Source organism: Corylus avellana, chromosome ca10 (assembly GCF_901000735.1).
Source record: "Corylus avellana chromosome ca10, CavTom2PMs-1.0".
Lineage (NCBI taxonomy): Eukaryota > Viridiplantae > Streptophyta > Magnoliopsida > Fagales > Betulaceae > Corylus > Corylus avellana.
The window spans coordinates 1,280,195-1,299,636 of NC_081550.1; the positions used below are offsets into that span (position 1 = coordinate 1,280,195).

The following is a 19,442-nucleotide window of genomic DNA, read 5'->3' on the forward strand; positions in this document are numbered from 1 at the left end:
ATATGGTGCATTCAGGTGGATCCATTGGTAAGGCCAACAATGAAGAAAGTGGTGCAAATGATGGAAGGAGCTGTTGAAGTCTCAGTTCCTCCGGATCCATCCTTATTTACTAGTTCAATCTAAATCCTCTTAACATAAATTTACACATGTTTGAGTCAGATCAAGGATTAGTGTATAATATATCAAGTAATCATTTATATGAACTTTGTATCCTAGATAAAACTTCTCCATTTATCATTTTGTATTGAAAAACTACAACAAACCTCGTACAATACCCAACAGCAACATGAACTATTGACACTTTTTTCCACTTTGATTTGATCTGTCCAAAAATCTTTCTTTGAGCTTGGAAATCAGTCAATGGCATTATTCAAAGATAACACGGCAACAAATTAATGACCATATTCCTAAAATTGCTGGGAGTGGTTCACAATATTCAAATATTGCATGATGTGTAATATTGGTATTGTATGATAATAGTTAATCAGAAATGCTCTATTACAACATTTTTATTTTACAATTATTCTAGAATGTGACGTGGCAGACTCAAATAATTTTTGCATTTTTTTTATAAATAATGTTACATATATATACGATACCCACATCCCACTTAGCTGAAACGACAATGCCTATGTCATGACGACTTGTTAATGCCATTCCGATGAGGCTCTTGGTGGGTCTTATTTGAACATGTCATTTTTTCACAATTTTAGTGCCTCTAAAACGCCACTTGTAAAAAATTTAAAATAACATTGTTGTAAGCTATATATTCTCTTGAAGGCTTCTGCATATATATATATATTGTATATGATTTCTGATTTTACCTCTTCTATCAGATTTGCCTCTAAATCAAAAGAAAAGCCATGCTTCTTTATTTAATAGCAAGCTATCCTTCTTCATTCCTTGTTTCCATTTTGAATAAATTTGATAAAATTAATTCAATTATAGCATTAGGGGCAGCATGTCTTCTAGTTTCAAGCAACACAAGACAATAACAATTTAGGGATATTGTGTCTTGTTTTGGTTTCTCTTCTATTAATGCTGATTTATTGTGCTATATATATTCTCTTTTATTGGTTCTTGGTTATGCAAAACCTTCTCTCTTTTTTTTGGACAGTTATGCATAACCCTCACGCAAAGATTGTTCCTTTGTGCTTTGTGACCTTTTCCTCAACTGCAACAGACGTAGTAAGTTATAATACAAACCCAAAGAAGATATCAGTGGCTGCCTCTCATTATTATATTTTCTAGAGGTCATCAGTTGGAGTCGCCGGCCGGCATGGGAAATTTACATTGGCATAAAAGGGATTGAGATCCTGTGCAATACCTAAGTATTGCACCTGATACGGAATACTTTTACTTTGGGGCATTCATTTTGTAACTATTTAGGAAAAGCACTAGTTATATTTGCTTTATTATCCCAAAATGACTAATCAATTTAGAATTTTTCTATAATCACTTATAAAGTACAGCAAAAGTGTGGTGGACTCAGAACCCACATGTCTCAAGATATTGTTATTAACACTGGATTCTTAATTAGGAAGATGAGTAACCTACATAAAGTGGGTGATTTATTAAGACACCCACGAACGCTAAGTTCCATGTTATTTACTTATTAGGTGAAATTGAGTTTTTATAAGTATATAATATATTTCAGAAAAGCTCTAAATTAACTTTAGTGATTTGGGGTGATAGCGTAGATATGACTAACGTTTTCTTTAGATCGTTACACATTTCGTAAAAATTAAAAAAAATTAAAAAAAAAAAAGTAAAAAGGTATAGTTTGAATGGCCGTTGGGTGGCCGAACCACCCCAATAGCCAAATTCTGCGTGCCAAACAGGGTGTCCAAACCATTCCCAATGGTTTCGGCCACCCTAAAATCAAATTTTTTTCTTCTTATGTTAGTTCGGCCACCAAAAAGCCACCCCATCTTTCTAATTTCATTTGTTGTCATGATCTGTAATGAATGGCCCAAATAAAAATGATTTCATTGGTATTGCACCACCATATATGCATCACAATCCAAATAATTAAAGTAACCTATAATCTTTAGAATTGATGCATTTGGACTTCTTCCCATAGTTGAAAGCAATATAATGTAGAGCAGAAGAAGTTTTTTCCTATTCAATTTCATACCATGGCTTTATCACTCCCATATTCTCTAACCTTGTTGCTTGTTGTTCTATCTGTGCCATATTCTACCACTGCTCAAACCCCATCATATACAGACTTGGGCTCATCGCTGACTCCAGCTGACCGTGATTCTTACTGGGCATCCCCCTCTGGTGACTTTGCTTTTGGTTTCCAAGAGATTGTGAAAGGAGGGTATCTCCTAGCCATCTGGTTCAACAAAATACCTGAGAAAACCATTGTCCGGTCAGCCAATGGAAACAATCTAGCCCCAAAAGAATCCGTTGTAAAATTTACAGCAGATGGCCAATTTGTGCTCCATGGCACAACAGGGAAAGAGATATGGAAACCTGATTTAGTCGGCTCAGGAGCAATTGCCTATGCAGCCATACTTGACAATGGAAACTTTGTGCTGGCGGGAAACCAGTCTTCTGACTATTTGTGGCAGAGTTTTAATCATCCAACTGACACAATATTACCTACAAATATTATGAACAAGGGCAGCAAACTTGTTGCTCGTTATGCAGAAACTAACTACTCTGATAGTCTGATGGAAGGTTCCAGCTCACATTCCAACCGGACGGAAATCTCGTGCTTTATACTAGAGCTTTCCCCTTGAATTCCGCTAACGCTCCTTATTGGTCGAGTAAAACTGAAGGCACCGGCTCTCCCTGGTTTTCAACCATTCCGGCTCTGTATATCTTACAACCATCAAAAACAAGATGCTTTATACGATATCATCTGGTTCTTCTGGGGATTTGTATCAGAGAGTTATTCTTGAATATGATGGAGTGTTTAGGCATTATGTATACCAGAAAAGCAACGGTTCAAACGGCTGGCACCCTTTGCCGAGCTTCATTCCTTCTAATATCTGCAATGCTGTTGTAGAAGAGACGGGTAGTGGAGCTTGTGGGTTCAACAGCTACTGCAGGCTAGGAGAAGTTGATCAGAGACCAAACTGCAAATGTCCAGAAGGATACACCTTCATTGATCCAGATGATGTTATGAAAGGATGCAAGCAAAAATTTGTTTCACAAAGTTGTGATGCGGCTTTCCCAGAAACGGATGCTTTTGATTTCCATTCCATGCCAAATACAGATTGGCCTGGATCTGATTATGAATTTTTTCAAGGCCAAACTGAGGTTTGGTGCAGAGCAGCTTGTTTGGGTGACTGTTTGTGTGCGGCTGCAATTTACCAAAATGGCACTTGCTGGAAGAAGAGAACTCCTCTCTCAAATGGGAGGACGGATCCCATTGTTCAAACAACAACTCTGATCAAAATAAGGAAAGACAATTGTTGTTTGAAACCTCCAGGTGTAGATTCTGAGAAGAAAGACAATTCTCCTTTGAAGCCTCAGGAGAAGAAAGACACTTCTTCTTTGAAGGCTTCAGGTGTAGATTCTGAGAAGAAAGATTTGTCAACTCTGATCCTCATCGGGTCAATGCTCTTATTCAGCTCTGTGTCCCTCAACTTTCTCTAATTAATGGGATTAAACTCTGTTTTCAACTCCAGTGCCATTTCTCTCAACAGTTGTCCAAGTCCCAACTAGTCTATAAAAGCCATGTACTCCCTTTTGTTAAAGCTATGTATGAAAAGTTATATATTTCTGTTTCTTCACCACTCTTTGATCTTTCTTGTTCTTTCTTTTGTTCCCTTGATGACTCCTCCATTGCTGCATCAGATATGCCACATAATAATTCTAAGAATTGCTAAGAGGGTTGCTAAAATTCCAGAATTTTGCTAAATGTGAGAGCTTTATTTATCTTCAAGCAAATTTTGAGCTGTCCATCCATTTATTCAAGCAACTAGTTCTTATAAAAAATTTCTTGCATTTTTTATCCGAATTGCTAGCATTCCGAGCAACTAGTAATTAAAAATCTGAATCCTTAATGTTCTACCTCCACCCTTAATACTGTCCAACAGGATTATTTTGTCTTTATATTGAGTTGTTTATACATGTGTTACAATACTACAATGGCAGGTGACATATGTTAAAAAGGGTAATTCCAAGAAGCTCTAGGGTAGCTGCTTCCATTTTTTAAATATAGGAAAAATAAAAATAAATAAAAAATCACAAAAAATCACATACAGCAACTCTAGTACAAGTTCTCTAAACATTTGGTACGCCGCTACATTATCATCTAAAGTATTAAAAAAAATATGGGTTCCTTGTTGTTTTTAACGAATAGGTGCTACTATAGACATGCATATCAACCCGCTTTTAAATTGGGAAATTAGAAAAGATAAACAAAATGTATTGAAAAACAAACTATTCATTATTTGAACACAAAATATTTTTCTCTCCTTTCTCCTGTCTCATCTCTCATCCCTCATTTCTTTGCCTTTCCTTGGAGACTCTGATGAAATTTTGTATAGAAAAGTAAACAAATGAAGCCCCTGACGCAAGGAACCATACTCAAAAAGCAATCTCTACCTCACCAACTGAATCAAAAACCCAGACTACAAAGCTGATACTTCAATAAATATATCGATCGCATTACTTGGATACGCTGCTTTTGATGTTATTCACTCGCTGTTCTTGTTTTCTAGTCCTTGATTCGCTTATATATCGATCACAAGCTTCATATGCTAAAGAAGGATATAGTACATACATGGGTTTGGATTATCTCTGGGCGTTCACGGGGTACTTCATCAAATAATAATGAAGGGACCGTCTTTTCTGTCGTTCAACTTGTCCCCAGACTGGTTTGCTTTATGTTTGCAAAAATGCCTGAAAGAAAAGGCTTTGCGACCGGGCAAGCAAGTTCATGCAATTTTGTTGACTACTGGGATTGACGTGAAAGTGTTGTCCTTGAATTCAAAGCTTGTTGGGATGTATGCAAGTTGTGGGGACGTAAGGTCGGCGAGGCTCGTGTTCGATAAAATTCAAAACCCGAATGTTTTCGCATTGAATTGGATGGTACTGGCTTCCGCGTTTAATGGGTATTATGAGGATGCTATTGGGTATGTTTGTTTGATGCGGGAACTGGGAATTCTTGGCAATAAGTTCACGTTTTCGATTGTGTTGAAAGCCTGTGTTGGTCTGATAGATGTAAAGAAGGGAAGAGAAGTTCATGCTGTGGTAAAGAAAATGGATTTTGAAAATGATGCGTCAGTGGCAAATGCTTTGATTGATATGTATTGTAAATGTGGGAAAGTTTGTCATGCTCGTCGACTGTTTGATAGAATGGTTAGTAGAGATGTCGCTTCTTGGACATCGATGATATGTGGTTACTGTAACATAGGAAAGACTGAGCAAGCGCTTGTGTTGTTTGAGCGGATGAAGTTGGAAGGACTGGAACCGAATGATTTCACATGGAATGCGATGATAGCTGGCTATGCTCGGTCTGGAGATACCACTAAAGTGTTTGCGCTTTTTTCTAGAATGACTAGAGCAGGGTTACTTCCTGATTTGGTTACTTGGAATGCGTTGATTTCCGGCTTCGCACAAAGCCAGGAAGCAGGCAAAGCATTCAAATTGTTTCGCAATATGTTGGTTTTTGGGATTAAACCCAATGGCGTGACTGTGGCAGGACTGCTCCCTGCATGTGGATTGATTGGGTCAATTGAAAGAGGGAGAGAAATTCATGGGATGATCTACAGGATGGGGCTTGATATTAATGTCTTTGTTGCTAGTGCTCTTATTGACATGTATTCAAAATGTGGCAGTGTTAAAAATGCTCGATGCGTCTTTGAGAGGATTCCTGTCAAGAATATTGCATCATGGAATGCCATGATTGGATGCTATGGGAAGCATGGCATGGTTGATTTGTCGATACAGTTGTTTGAGAGGATGCAAGAAGAAGGAATGCAGGCAAATGAATTGACTTTTATTTGCATTCTTTCTGCATGCAGCCATAGTGGTTTAGTAGAGGAAGGTGTGAATATTTTTAGGACAATGAAAGAGGGTTATGGGATTGATGTTGGAAAAGAGCATTATGCTTGTGTTGTTGATCTTTTGTGCCGTTCAGGGAGGATGGTAGAAGCTTATGAGTTGGTGAAGGACATGCCAACACAAGTCCCAGAGTCAATTGTTGGAGCTTTCTTCAATGGTTGTAAAATCCACGGAAGAAGAGATCTGGCTAAAATGATGGCGGAGGATATTCTGTCAATGGAGTTGAAGAAACCTGGAGGTTATGTGACACTGTCAAATATTTATGCTGCTGATGGAGATTGGGAAGAAGTTGAGAATGTAAGGAAGATGATGAGGGAAAGGAACATTCTTAAGAAGTCTGGTTTTAGTTGGGTAGAGGAGAAATGAGTTTGTTGGAGAGGAAAAAGAAAGTGATGAAGTAAAAAATGGGAACAGGTACGTCCTCTACTGTAACACAGTCAGTTCATAGTGATTTTTTCATATATCCACCACTCCAATTATCATTCAGATTCTGAACTACCTAGGAAATTGTATACGACATACTTAGAATTATTTAACTTATAAAAAGGTATGAAATTGGAATGGCTCAGATGAAGCATACAAAATTTTGAAATCTAGGCAATAAATTGGGAATATGACCGTTCAGAACTACTTTCACGTCAATCTTTCCCGTGCCCTGAGTAGAACAAGTGGTTGTCATTTATGTCTATGCAGTTAACAATAGGAAAATGGGTATATTGGTCTTTTGCTTCCCCAAATCAAATTACAGGAGCAATAAAAATTTCTGAAAAAAAAGAAAGATGCATAATTTAAGGAGACATGAGTTAATGCATTGTTTGCTCCATGACTTTGTGGCATTCATAAGTTCATAAATTTTGTGGTCGTCTTCTGTTTGAGCACCTATTCCAAGATTTTCACTTACCAAAAGAACTATCCCCAAGATTTTTTTAAGTAGGAACAAGAAAAGCAGAGAAAGATGCAGGGAATTAGTCAGTACTCTCTTCTGAAGGTGCGGTGCACGGGACCAGGGTTTATTTTGCAGAGGTAAGTCCGAAAGGCCCTGCCTTGGAGAGGTTTCCCGACATAAAAAAAAAAATTGTCAATACTCTCTCCTCTCACATAAAACAGTGGATCCTATAATGGGATTCAATTAAGCAGTGTTTGCTCTATGTTGTGACTGTTGTCATGAGTTTGTCTTCCAACAATATGGGGTGCTTGTAATGGACTTGCTACAAAAAACCTCTGCTTTAGTTGGTTGCTAAAGCATCTATGATTTAGCAACCCCAAAGATTCACATGAATGGGAAACCAAATTGGGGTTGACTTGAACTTGGATTGAGCTTCTTAAAATCATGCTTGGGGTTGAATACAGATTTGGGTGGAGCCGTGGATAACCTGTTGAATCCTTAAAGAAACTTTTTTGGTTTCTTCTTCAACTAAGTTAAACTACCAATCTTAAAGAAGACGACTCTTTATTAGGTGATTGTATTGGTCACCCAAAATGAACTTTAAAGAGTACAAGATAATTGAAGAAAAGCTTAAAGGGAAGCAAAATGGTCCAAGCATCTTGTGGCCTATACATGCATTGTCTCATTCATCCCTTTATCAATTTTTTCTCTAAAGAAAAAGAAAAAAGAAAAGAAAAAAAGTCGGTCACCTAAATATATAGCTAAGAGTTGGTTAAAAAAAAAAAAAAGAAAGAAAAGAAAATAAATTTAAGAATCTTATTGATTCAAATTTCTCCTTCTTTCTTCTTAGGGTTGAATAAAATCAGAAATAGATTTGTATTGCCAAAATAAATTTATTTGAATCTGAATAGATAAGAATCGTAACCAAGCCACCTCTCTCTCTCTCTCTCTCTCTCTCTCTCTACAATCTTTGGAAAATTTTTGTATTATATTACCCTTATTTGGACAAAATTTTTCTTTAAATTAGGTTGGAGAATATTGGTTCTATATATATATATATATGATCACTGTTTCTTTAAATGAATTGAATAATATGGATTGAAGAAATGTTATTATTATATAAATTCAATAATTTATGAGAAACGTAAACTCCTCAATGAATTGACAGAAAATGATAACATAATAAAGGTCATTTTATGAAGTAAAAAAAAATATTTACGTTTTGTTTTTATTAAAATCTAAACTCCTCAATGTTTTTTAAAGCTCTTCTATCAATTTCTATCAATGAAAAACGTAAAAGAGAATGTTAGGAGATGGACACTTGAGAATGCTGAATAATATTTACTTCTAGTGTGTACATGCTAATTAACTTGTAATTAACTATATTTACTATCTTAAGCACCAACTATTAAAGTAAAACATAGTGAAAAGCGGAATAGTAGTTGATTTGAGTCAACTAAATAACTTTGATCAATTTTATTCACTATCATCATATGGAAAAACAGAGCTTCCAAAACAACATAACTACAATAAATAACATCATTTAACTGTTCTATGCAAACTTGTTTATATAAGCCTTCTGCTCATCGTCTTCATCTCAACGAAATGCTCAAACCCAACAATCCATTAAATCTGCTAATATGCAAAATACTGAAGTATTTCACAAGTGAAAAAGTAATTGTGTAAGTCAATGAATTAATAAGTAAATTATCACTGGACTTATTATGCTGTGAGCCATAAATAAAAATTCGTATTCTTTAAACTTTGGGAATTGAGAATGTTGTGGGTTTTATATATGGGTAAGTGTTGCTTATGTTATCACGCTAATGAGGAAAATGAATTTGTTTTGAAGTAGATCAAGCATAATCCCAATGACAAATTAGATGTTATTTAATGTAGAAATCATGCTAGTGAGAATCTTCTGCGTAAACATGCAAAATGTTGCACTACAATAATCCACAAATATAAATTAGGGTAATCAATTTTTGACACAACTTGCAAATCTAACATGATTAAACATGAAATTAGTGGGTTGTGGTTTTATAAAATAGAATTCGGGTCAAACCGAGTTAATTCGATTAGTTACGATTAATAAACATGTCAATTTCAAGTCAACTTACTTCACATAAGGGTGACCCGCAAAATCTGTATAAATTAAAATATTTCCTTTTGTTTTTACCATTGAAAAAATAAAACCCCTAAAGTATAAATCCGATTAGACATGTAATCTTATTTTTTGTTTATTGCTATGTGCTGAACCACCTCTAGCCTTGGGAGGTCTGCACCCCTCCAAATTTTCAAAAAAATTCATAGAATTTTGAAAAACTTCTTCTCAATTTTATGTATTTTTTATGAGGTGAACCCCAAAATTAATTTTTTTCTTTTTTCTTTTTTTTTTGGTTGGACTTCCCAAAATATATATTTTTCTAGTTCCGTCTCTTACTGTGTGTTTGTTATGTAGATTAACTTTGTTAGATTGTAATATCATTCTAATTGGATATCAAAGTTAGAAGTTAAATTATGTTTATTCATTATGGTTATGGCTGATTGATATATATATATATTTTGACACAATGGGTGATTGATATTGATTCTCATGAATATGATTTGAATGTGTATAATTAATAAAATGTATGTTTATAAGATATCAAATTGTGTTAATCAAGTCATACCAAATATTTGGGTTAATTTAATCCATTTATACTAAACATGTCGAACTAGGTTAAAAATAAAGTCGTGTTTAGGTAAACCCAACATGATCTATTTATTAAATAGGTTATGAGAGTTGTATTGTGTTACCTGTTTATTTAAAAGGGCTACGTCGGGAATGAAAAATTTAACTCGAGTAATTAAATGAGTCGAATTTAAAAACTAGTATAATAATATACTTGACACGATATAAACCCGATTCAATAAACCCTAGTTGCCATATATATATATATATATATATATATAGTATCAACTCTCACAGTTCAAGTTATTGCTGTCCTCTGCTTACCTAAAGCAGTCGCAAATTGGTGTCTTTGGGTTTCACTTACGGAGACAAATGGCATCAACTTTTCAAATTGTACTTTTTTTTTTTTTTTTTCTTCACATTTTTACCCGTTAGATCCACACATGATCTTGAACATGAGTTTAACTAAGAGCTCTTTGTAGAGCACAGCTCACTTCTGTACCTCAATACAATTTTACCAAAACGCCCTTGTTGTTTTCAATTCTCTTTGACATATCTCAGTTTACACTACAAAGGGTCACACAGGCTACATAGCCAATCAACAGATATCTCTTCTCAGCCCTCTCTATCTCTCTCTTTCTCTCTCCTGCGTCCTCTGTTTCATTTGGCAATTGTTTTGGGGGGCCAACTGTTTAAACCTCGTATGCTAATCCTTAATCCATTCGAATCTCAATGTTTCTTGATCTGGGTATCCAATATTTCGTCCTCAGATCATAGTTTTTTCCATTAAAAATCCTTCTTTTCTTAGCTTTACTGTGCAAATCCACTGGCAGAGAAAGAAAACGCATCTGGGTCTTGCTCTCTTTAAGTTTATATGGGTGCTTTAACAGATTAAAGTAATGGGTTTCATGTTGAAGATGCAAATAAACTTTTACTCACACCTGGTCAGTATCATTTCCTCTCTCATCTCTGTCTATTGATCTTCTGTTTGAATATCTGGGTTTCTTTCTTGTTGGATATATTGCTTTTATCCTTGGTATTTCTGGGGTCTGAAAGTTGAAAGTCGTTGTATTGTATTGGATTTATTTGAGTTCTATCAAGTTCATTCTTTGCTTGGATCTTAATTTTCTGGTTTTGGAGATTGTGCTTTGTTTTAAAAGCTTATGTTCAGATTCTTTGTTTTTCGAGATATAATAATCTTCCTGTGTTCATTTCGCCCTTTACCGATATTGAGTCTTTGTGGGTATGTTACTTTTCTTCAAGATTTTAGATTCCTCATGATTTATGTTGGTGCGCTTTAATCTATTGAGAGTAAACTGATACAATTTTCTAGTTTGTGGCTGAAGTAGAACTTTGGTTATTTGATCTTCATTTTTCTAATTGACTTTTGTGATTGGCAAATCTATAGGCTGTGGCTGGTTTCATGAAATAAAGATAGGAATAAGGAAGCGATTATAAATGTTGAACTTTCATAAATTTGGACCTTAGAGAACAAACCCTCTTCTTGTAAGTACCAAACACACTGTTAAGCTTACTCAAGTTCATCTTTTTGCGGAAAAAGAAAAAACAACTGCAACCAATTTTTCAAAGACTGGTTCCCAATTTTCTCTTGGCAACCAAATGGAGACTAAACAAGTTCTGTAGTATTTTTATCTCTAGATAGTTCCTACTCAGCTATAAGCTGTTGTTTCGATTTTCAATGAAAACCAAACCAGCACAGGCACAAATCTGTATTGGATTCATAGATTATACTTATGCCTCTTCTTTATCGTTAGGATTCCTGTCATTTGCAGCCTCCAGCAGAGTAGACAAGGGCTAGGCACCGAACATGTTCTATCCTCAACATCGGTCTATCAATTGAAATCTAAATCCTTTTTTCCCATTCACTAGTATTGTGTGCCACAAGTAGGTGCCCCTTTACTAGTAAGGGCACGTTATCTAGCTACTTATAGTTATAAATCAATTTGTATTTGGGTATTTGAAGAAGCCTGCTGAAGAACAGAATATCTACTACCGTCAAATTAAAAAGGATGGAATCATAAAGTTTTTCCTTGGTAGGTAGCATATACATCCGGTGAGCCATGAACCCAAAGCCTCACCCTCCATCCCATTCTTATGGGGGAAGGAGGTGCTCTAGCTCAAAGAGTCATCACCTTAATTTATGTATATAAGAGAAAAATAAGACCTTGTAATCTCTTGGATTCCTAAAAGTAGTCCTTTATGCTTGTGAGAACTGATTTATTGCAAATGTCATGAAAGACAATATGGATTCCTTGTTTTTAAAAGCACCTCAATGCAAATCTTTCTGTTTGGTTGTTTTCGTAAATAAAACATGATAGAATGATAAGATCATTATATTTTCTGGAGATGTCCATATTTATCAGAAGTTTATACATTTATTGATTAGACTATGAATACCTGTTAAAGTCAATATTAGGTTGTATTGACTCCTTTGCATGTGTTTCCTGTCTAGCAGAAATCTTCATTTGTATGAGTTGTTCTTTTGTGGGGTTTTAAGATAATGGGTAGAGGTAGAGGAAAGGGGAAGAAGTTAACTGTTACCAATCATGATGATCCTGGAAGTGGTGAGGAAGAGAAAATTCCTGCACAGAAGAGAAGGGGAAGGCCACAGAAACCACTAAAGGATGAAATTGATGAAGAAGTTGAAAAACTAGAAGAGGAAGACAGTGAGAATGCAAAATCTGGTACACCAAGCAAAGAGACAAAGAGCCCTCCTGCAACAGAGAATGGAAAGAAGAGGAAAAGAAACTCACAGGTAAAAGAGAAGGCAGATTCTGTCAAGGAGGAAAATGGTAATGGAACCCGATCAAGCACTGATGATTCGACTAAATCTAATGGATTTCGGCATAACGGAAGCAGGCGAAAAAGCAAGCCTCGTCGAGCTGCCGAAGCAGGTGTTGAGTGCAAGTGAGACTGTGGCTTGTTATAGAAACGGGTTCTCCCATTTCACACTACTGGATTGCGGGATAGGAAGTGTGACCTAGTAAACCTCTAGTTTCATAATGCTTTTCTTTTTGTTTTTTGTTCACCATTTTGGTAGTTCCTTATTCTTCCTTTTTAATTTAGATTGTGAGATTTGGAATTGATTCTGCTGGTTGTAATTTTCCATAATGCTATAGTATTTTATGATTTCATATTAGTTTTTGTATTATATAAAAATGCATGACATGCTTAAGCTGTTTCTATTTTCTTTTGTCATTCTTTAAAATGATATTAATGTTGGCTGATATATCTCTGTTCAATTCACAGCATTGTTTCCCCTCTAGTTAAAATGCCCTTGTTTAATAATTAATAACAGTATTTATCTCTTATTTCCTTGGATTATTATTATTTTTTTAATTTTATTTTTCCAGGTTCTTATTCTACCAATGATTGAATACCATCTGAACTCAAGACAAATAATTGCACTTCACATTTAGCTTTTTTACTCCTAGTTGGCTCATGTGCATGATCATTCTCTCGTACTTCTATATTGTATAAGTTTTGTATGTGTGTTCATTTACTATTTATTTACTTTTGGATTTATCAGATAATTGGTGGATCTATGTCTGCATAAAATCCTTTAGGAAACACAGTAAGCTTGCTCAAGAAAGTGTTTATGCCATGTTACAGACGATTGTCGATTTATGCATACTGAATTGTTAGGAATATGATTAGATTTGTTGACAATTGATGTCTCTTATTAGCTCGTATTAACAGTGTTCTGGAGCATTAATTAAAAGATTAAAAGAATAATAGGTGGAGAGTATCCATGCAAAGGCTCTAATGAATAGCTTCCTGGAAATTTTTATGTGCTAAAACTATTCAACTTGAAAAAATTTATATTTGTGATTTAAAATCACTTCATGCACTCCTTGAATGGGTGAAGAGAAGCATGGCATGGAAGAGAGTTGTGGTAAATCACAGTTGGATTTTCGAAATACTCGGTGCATATCTGCTAGCTTCTTGTACAGGTTATTCCTATGTCCTTTGAAATGGTTGTGGTATTGTTAAAATTCGAGGTGAGTTGATTTGATTTTTAGTTTCTTTTATCTTTGTTGAATAGGCCTGAGTACTTGAGTTATTTTGCCCAAGTGCTTTTCCATAGCACTTTCTAGCATGGACGTTTTTCTTTCGTTGAAAACCTGAAACTTGAGCTGCCTTTACTCTTTCTAAAAACCTAGCAATGGGGACTGTGAACGTCTCCCACTACTATGTGTGTTGCTAATGTGGAGGATGGAGTAATGATACAGGGAGGACTTTAAGTGTGATGTATCTTTTAAAATCACCATTGAATTTAAGATGATCATTATTGAATTTTGATCAATTTGTGATTTTAAAAGACACATCATATTTGGGAGGATTTAAGGAGGACTAGTTCTCCTTTTATTATTAATTGTGGAGGATGTCCTCCTATTTTCAAATAAAAGGTGATCTAGAGGCTCCTCTTCTTGACTATATAAAGCACAAGTCACATCTAAAGAAAGATTATACTTGCTAAGGAAATACTTGGTCTGAAATCTTTTTTAGGTCGCCAACCAAAGAATAAAGGCGTGTTAGGAAATAGCTTTTCCTGTGCTAGACAAAAAAGCTAGGGCATTGTTGAGCAAAGGGGGTAAAGGCACTCTCAAGTGGATTTAGGCATTGTTTGTTTCGACGTAAAATTTTGTTTGAAGATGTTTTTCCTTTTTTTATTTTATTTTATTTATTTTTTAAGTGTGTTGCATAGTGAAAAATATTGGACAACTTAAAATTATTTTTAGTTGACCGAAGAAAATAATATTTATGAGACGTAAAAGATGGGGTCATCAACCATGTGAATCTTTATATTAATCATTAGAATATGGAGAAACTCTTAACAACTTTCTGTTAAAGACTTGAATTTTTCTTTTTTAAATTGCTTGTTCATGATGTGTTATGGAAGAGTTTGACGATAGGTTGATTTCCAGATAAGGAATTTTGGGGGGTTGGGAGAGAGTTTGACAATAGGCTGCTTTCAAGTTGAACTGCAGTTGTTTTAATAAAATAAGGAAGTAATTGCAAACTCTAAGTAGGGAGAAAAGAGATAAAAGAAGTTTGGGAATTTGGATAGTTCGGTCTTAGAAGCTTACGTCCACCACAACGAAGTGTAAATTGTTAAGAGAATAAAGCCGAGAAACATTGTTTGGGGTAAAATAGTTATTTACAAGGGAAATATGACGGTTAATATATTCATAAATAAATAAAAAAGACTGTTAAAGTATTAATTAAATGATTACATTCACGTTTATCATATCTAACTTTTGAAATAAGTAGTGATTTAACTTAACATAAAAAAAAAAAAAAAAAATAAATAAAAAGTTAAGAATTTAAATATTGTCTGTGTTTCTTTTTGTAGAAGCATTTGCTATATCTGTTGCGACAAATGTAACCTCCCATGGCAATATGGCATGATACTTGGTGGGACAACATTTTATAGTAGATGGTGACTGATTTTAAGGAGAAGTCCCTTCTTTGTCTAGTTGTCAAGCTGATGTTTGTTGCCACAGCCTACTCCTTGTGAGAGAAAAATTCTAGAATTTTTTAGGCAAATACTATAATAGTTTTGGAACTCTCTTAGAAATTTATAAATTTTCTTCAAGGTTAGAGTTATGATTATTAGCTTCTTGCATTGTTTTCAGCCATCTCCCATTATTTGGTGGACAATTAATTTTAAAAAATACACGTGAGAATCACTATATTTTAAATGCACGTCAATTTAGTAAATTAATTTTTTTTTAACCTAATTTGAGAAAAAACTTTATTCTTATTTGGCAGACGTTCGGGTTTTTTTTTTTTTTTTGGAATGTAATTAGCTGTAGAACATGAGGGTTCAAAGCGTATGGGTTGTGGTTGGCCCAAGTATAGGCTTCTGAACAAGCTTCATGTTGGCCCAAGTCACATAGGCCTTAATAGATAATAATTTCTTGAAAGACCAAGTGGCAGCCCAATCCAATCAATTGGCTCCAAATTCATAGCATTTGTTTTGGTAACTTCACTGAAGACCTCCTGAACTTCCACTCAATTTGACAAACCCCACAAACTTTAAAATCTTTCAATTTAATCATCTGAACTTTCAATTTCAATCAATTTGGACTACTCTATCAGATTTTAAACGTTAAATAACGTTTATACCCCTAATTTTTTTTATAAAATTTTAACTTTACCCTTAATTTCAAAACCTTTTTTTATTTAAAAAAAATGAAAAATTAGGGATATTTTTATCCTTTTTAGTATTTCTAATAGCTAAATTTGACCGAAGGGTTCAAATTGAGAGCAATTGAAAGTTTATGAGACTAAATTAAGAGATTTTGAAGTTTAGAGATGTTTGTCAAATCAAGTAAAAGTTCAGGGGTCTTCAGTGAAGTTAACTTTTTATTTTTATTTATTTATTTTTTAAGGTTCAAATAAATAAGATTAGAAGAGAAAATATATATATATATATATATATGAAAATCATCCGGAATATCCCTTTTGACAAGTTGATGTAAAAAGTCTAGATATTTGAATTATAATAATAAAACAACTGTATAGACGTCACGGTGTGATCACATGATTCACAACGGCATCACTTGTCAATAACGACGTTAATTAGCGCCACAGCTGTCTATTTAAGCACACACTGTTTTGTCCGTTTGGATAGGTTCACGTCGAGGCTTTTTAAGACTTTTCAAAAATGTATTAATTAAATTATCAAGCCTTTTATTTTTTTTTTCTTATCTTCACCATGAATAAACTAATTAAGATGAGTCATGGGCCATGGCCTCCCTTAGTTTTAATTTTTTCATTAAACTTAAAAATTAATTAGTTTGATTCCAATTAAAATTAATCTTATATATATATATATATATATATATATATATATATATATATATATTTTGGTCCATTAAAATGAGAAAATTTGATTCCATCCCTGATCATCATGGTATCAGAGCCGTTGTTTCTCTATTCATGTATTAAAATAATAATTAATAATTAAATGCATAAGTTCCTTTGAATTTAAGTCTATGAGATATAAAAGGGCATTTTACAACCATCTATATTCGCATCTTTGCTTCCTAGTCAACCTAGCATGAGAGCTCATTTCCAGGCATCAATGTCTGCTGAAATGTGTATATATATGGATAAACATGTATGACCTTTCGTTTTGATTGCTGAGGCAGAGAAATCTGTCTCCACAAAATCTGAAAAGAAAAGGGACTTCATGGTTTCTATCTTTAATAATATTTTTCCTTTGAATATTCTTCTTATGGATTATACTAAGAAAACCCTAATCTCGTTTCTCACACATCTGTTAAAATAAAAGGTTTTTTTTTTTTTTTTTTTTTTTTTTGGGATAATACTAACTTGGTGGGGAAGTGCTAGGGAGTCAAACAAATAAACCCAGAGAAATTTTCAAACTAACGTGGCAGACCGTGAGTGGCAGACAATGAAGAGGGAATTACATTTTTTTTTTTTTTTTTTAATTTAAAAACCTTTGCCACGTGATCAGTTTGAAATTTTTTTCGAATTCATTTGTTTGGCTTCCTAGCACTTCTCAACTTGGCATATTGAATATTCAATAGATTTATTAGGACGTGCAGTACTAGTAATCTAAAAAAAAAAAAATAAGTTTGAATATTTGTCACACCATTGCGAATAACTTATTAACTAAAATGAAAAATTGGTCCACGTCCCATGCATTGGATTTTTCATTTCTATTATTTTAATTTTGTTTATGAATAATATTTTCGACTTCCACGTACGAGAAGGACATTAATTGGCAACATCTTATCTGCACGTATTTTCCATTGACAAATTGTTTGTCAATGGAAAATACGTGCAGATAGATAAGATGTTGCCAATATATGTCCTTCTAGCTAGCTAGGTTGGAAAATATTGTTCATAAACAAGATAAAAAAAAGTAAAAGAAATGGCCTAGGTGTCAATGTCGATCGATTAAAGATAAAATTCCATAATTTTGAGGCTGTACGAAGAGTCAATTTTTACGCACATTCTACTCGTTTTATTAATGAGATAGATAATGTGCTTTGAACAAGTTTGGCATGCAAGACACGGAAAGAAAGACTCTGCTAGCTATATCTGCTATCATTTTAAAAGGGTTAGTCAAGTTATAATTGGAGTTTCTTAAATTGTATATAAAGTTTAATTTCACCTAAAAATTAGGAACCAATATAAAATTTAACACCCATAAACTCTTTATAATCTACCCACTTTATGTGGGTTGATCATTATAATTTTAACTCTATGTGCCGTGTGGGCTAATCATCTCGCCAATATATGTGAGAAAGATGTCACATATGCATACTATTACTCGATAAAGACTAGTTAAATTGTAATTGGAGGGTTTTTTTTTTTTTTTTTTTAAAAAAATTGAATTGGGGAGAATGTTACAAGGGGGTGTCGTTTTCAGTCTTGATCCGAAAGGAAGAGAGAGTGGGAGACCTAAAAATACGGGTGGGCTCAACCCAAAACAGAAATTACGATGCATAATCAATTAGAGTTTCTTATAATTGCTTATGAAGCACTTATGAAACACTTTTATAATGATATCTCCCACTCTAAGTGAACTAATCATTTTTCCAATGTTACCCATGTATATATGTACAGAAAGATCTCGTTTTCTTGGACCATTAATTTTGTTTTTCTTGAAGTAAGTTAATTTCTTTATAGGATAAACTTATATGACTTTGTAATTATTGCTGAGTCTAAAATTCTATCTTTTTATAAGACTTTTCCTCCAACAATCTTGTTTCGGCCACTGGATCATTGCTTCAATTGTGGAGGCGCACGCATATATATATATATATATATATATATATATGATTAGAAAATAAATATTTGCATAATTCATTTTAATTTGTGATTATTGTAACCCTTAATAAGAGAAAAAAACTGCAAATCCAATATCTTATGGTTTCAACCACGCCGAATATTTGTAGAAGATTTTTATGGAAAGAGTTTTGCAATGGGTGGTTAAAAAAACCTACCTTAATTGAGTAAATTTAGAGTAAACTTCATCTAATTAGATGGACCTATATATGATTATGAGGTAAGATTGACAATTAAAGATATGACTCGCAAACATGACACAAAATTAAAGAGCAAGAGTTGATTTGTTTAATTAAACGGGTTAGGTTAGTATTGACCTATATAATCTTATACCTATACTTTCATGCGACCCGAACTTGACACACAACTTGAACATGAGGCATTATGTTGGTTATTATGGTAAATATAAAAGTATGATACAAAGTAAAATTGTAGCATTTCGAAGAATATAATCATTCCAAAATTAGGACTCGGTCCAAAGAGGCCCCATTTTTTTTGAGAGCCTTATCCCTATCCAACCAGCCACTATTATGGGCTTACGTGTAGATACGACAAGTTCATTGGCTAACCTAATTATCTTTAGCATTATTATTATTATTATTATTATTTTTGAAACCATTATCTTTAGCATATGAAAGTGGTAATTATATTAATTTGATTATCTATTAGTAAAGTTATCTTTAATTAATAAATGAAAAATATGCCTATCCAATCAACTATTATGTGCCTACTGCCTACGTATATATAAAACAAGTTCATTTGCTCAAATTTAATTATCTTTAGGATTTTAAAATGCTTATATATATATATATATATATATATATATATATATAAAGATCACCGTATAATTATATTGATGGCTTGAGAAATTACAAATAATTTCATTGTTTTTTAATATTAAAACTTTGCAATAAATTTATTGATTTGTTTTTAATAGTACAAATTAATAAACTAGTCCATATCATTGCGGTCCATCCCTATATATATATATATATATATATATAT

The 19,442-nt window shown here is 33.6% G+C and overlaps 2 protein-coding genes and 1 pseudogene across 2 annotated transcripts; all 3 read left to right on the plus strand.

Annotated features, from left to right (window-relative positions):
* The first annotated feature begins 2,138 nt into the window (after positions 1-2,138).
* Positions 2,139-3,681, plus strand: LOC132163722 (G-type lectin S-receptor-like serine/threonine-protein kinase LECRK3; annotated as a pseudogene).
* Positions 3,682-4,442: 761 nt separating this feature from the next.
* LOC132164392 (pentatricopeptide repeat-containing protein At5g59600-like) lies at positions 4,443-7,021 on the plus strand. The gene has a single exon (XM_059574899.1). The coding sequence runs from the start codon at positions 4,795-4,797 to the stop codon at positions 6,391-6,393; it is 1,599 nt and encodes a 532-aa protein (XP_059430882.1). The 5' UTR covers positions 4,443-4,794; the 3' UTR covers positions 6,394-7,021.
* Positions 7,022-10,162: 3,141 nt separating this feature from the next.
* Positions 10,163-12,796, plus strand: LOC132163811 (uncharacterized). The gene is made up of 2 exons (XM_059574182.1): positions 10,163-10,531; positions 12,064-12,796. Exon 2 carries the CDS (start codon positions 12,109-12,111, stop codon positions 12,517-12,519), a length of 411 nt encoding a protein of 136 aa, XP_059430165.1. The 5' UTR covers positions 10,163-10,531; positions 12,064-12,108; the 3' UTR covers positions 12,520-12,796.
* Positions 12,797-19,442: the final 6,646 nt, after the last annotated feature.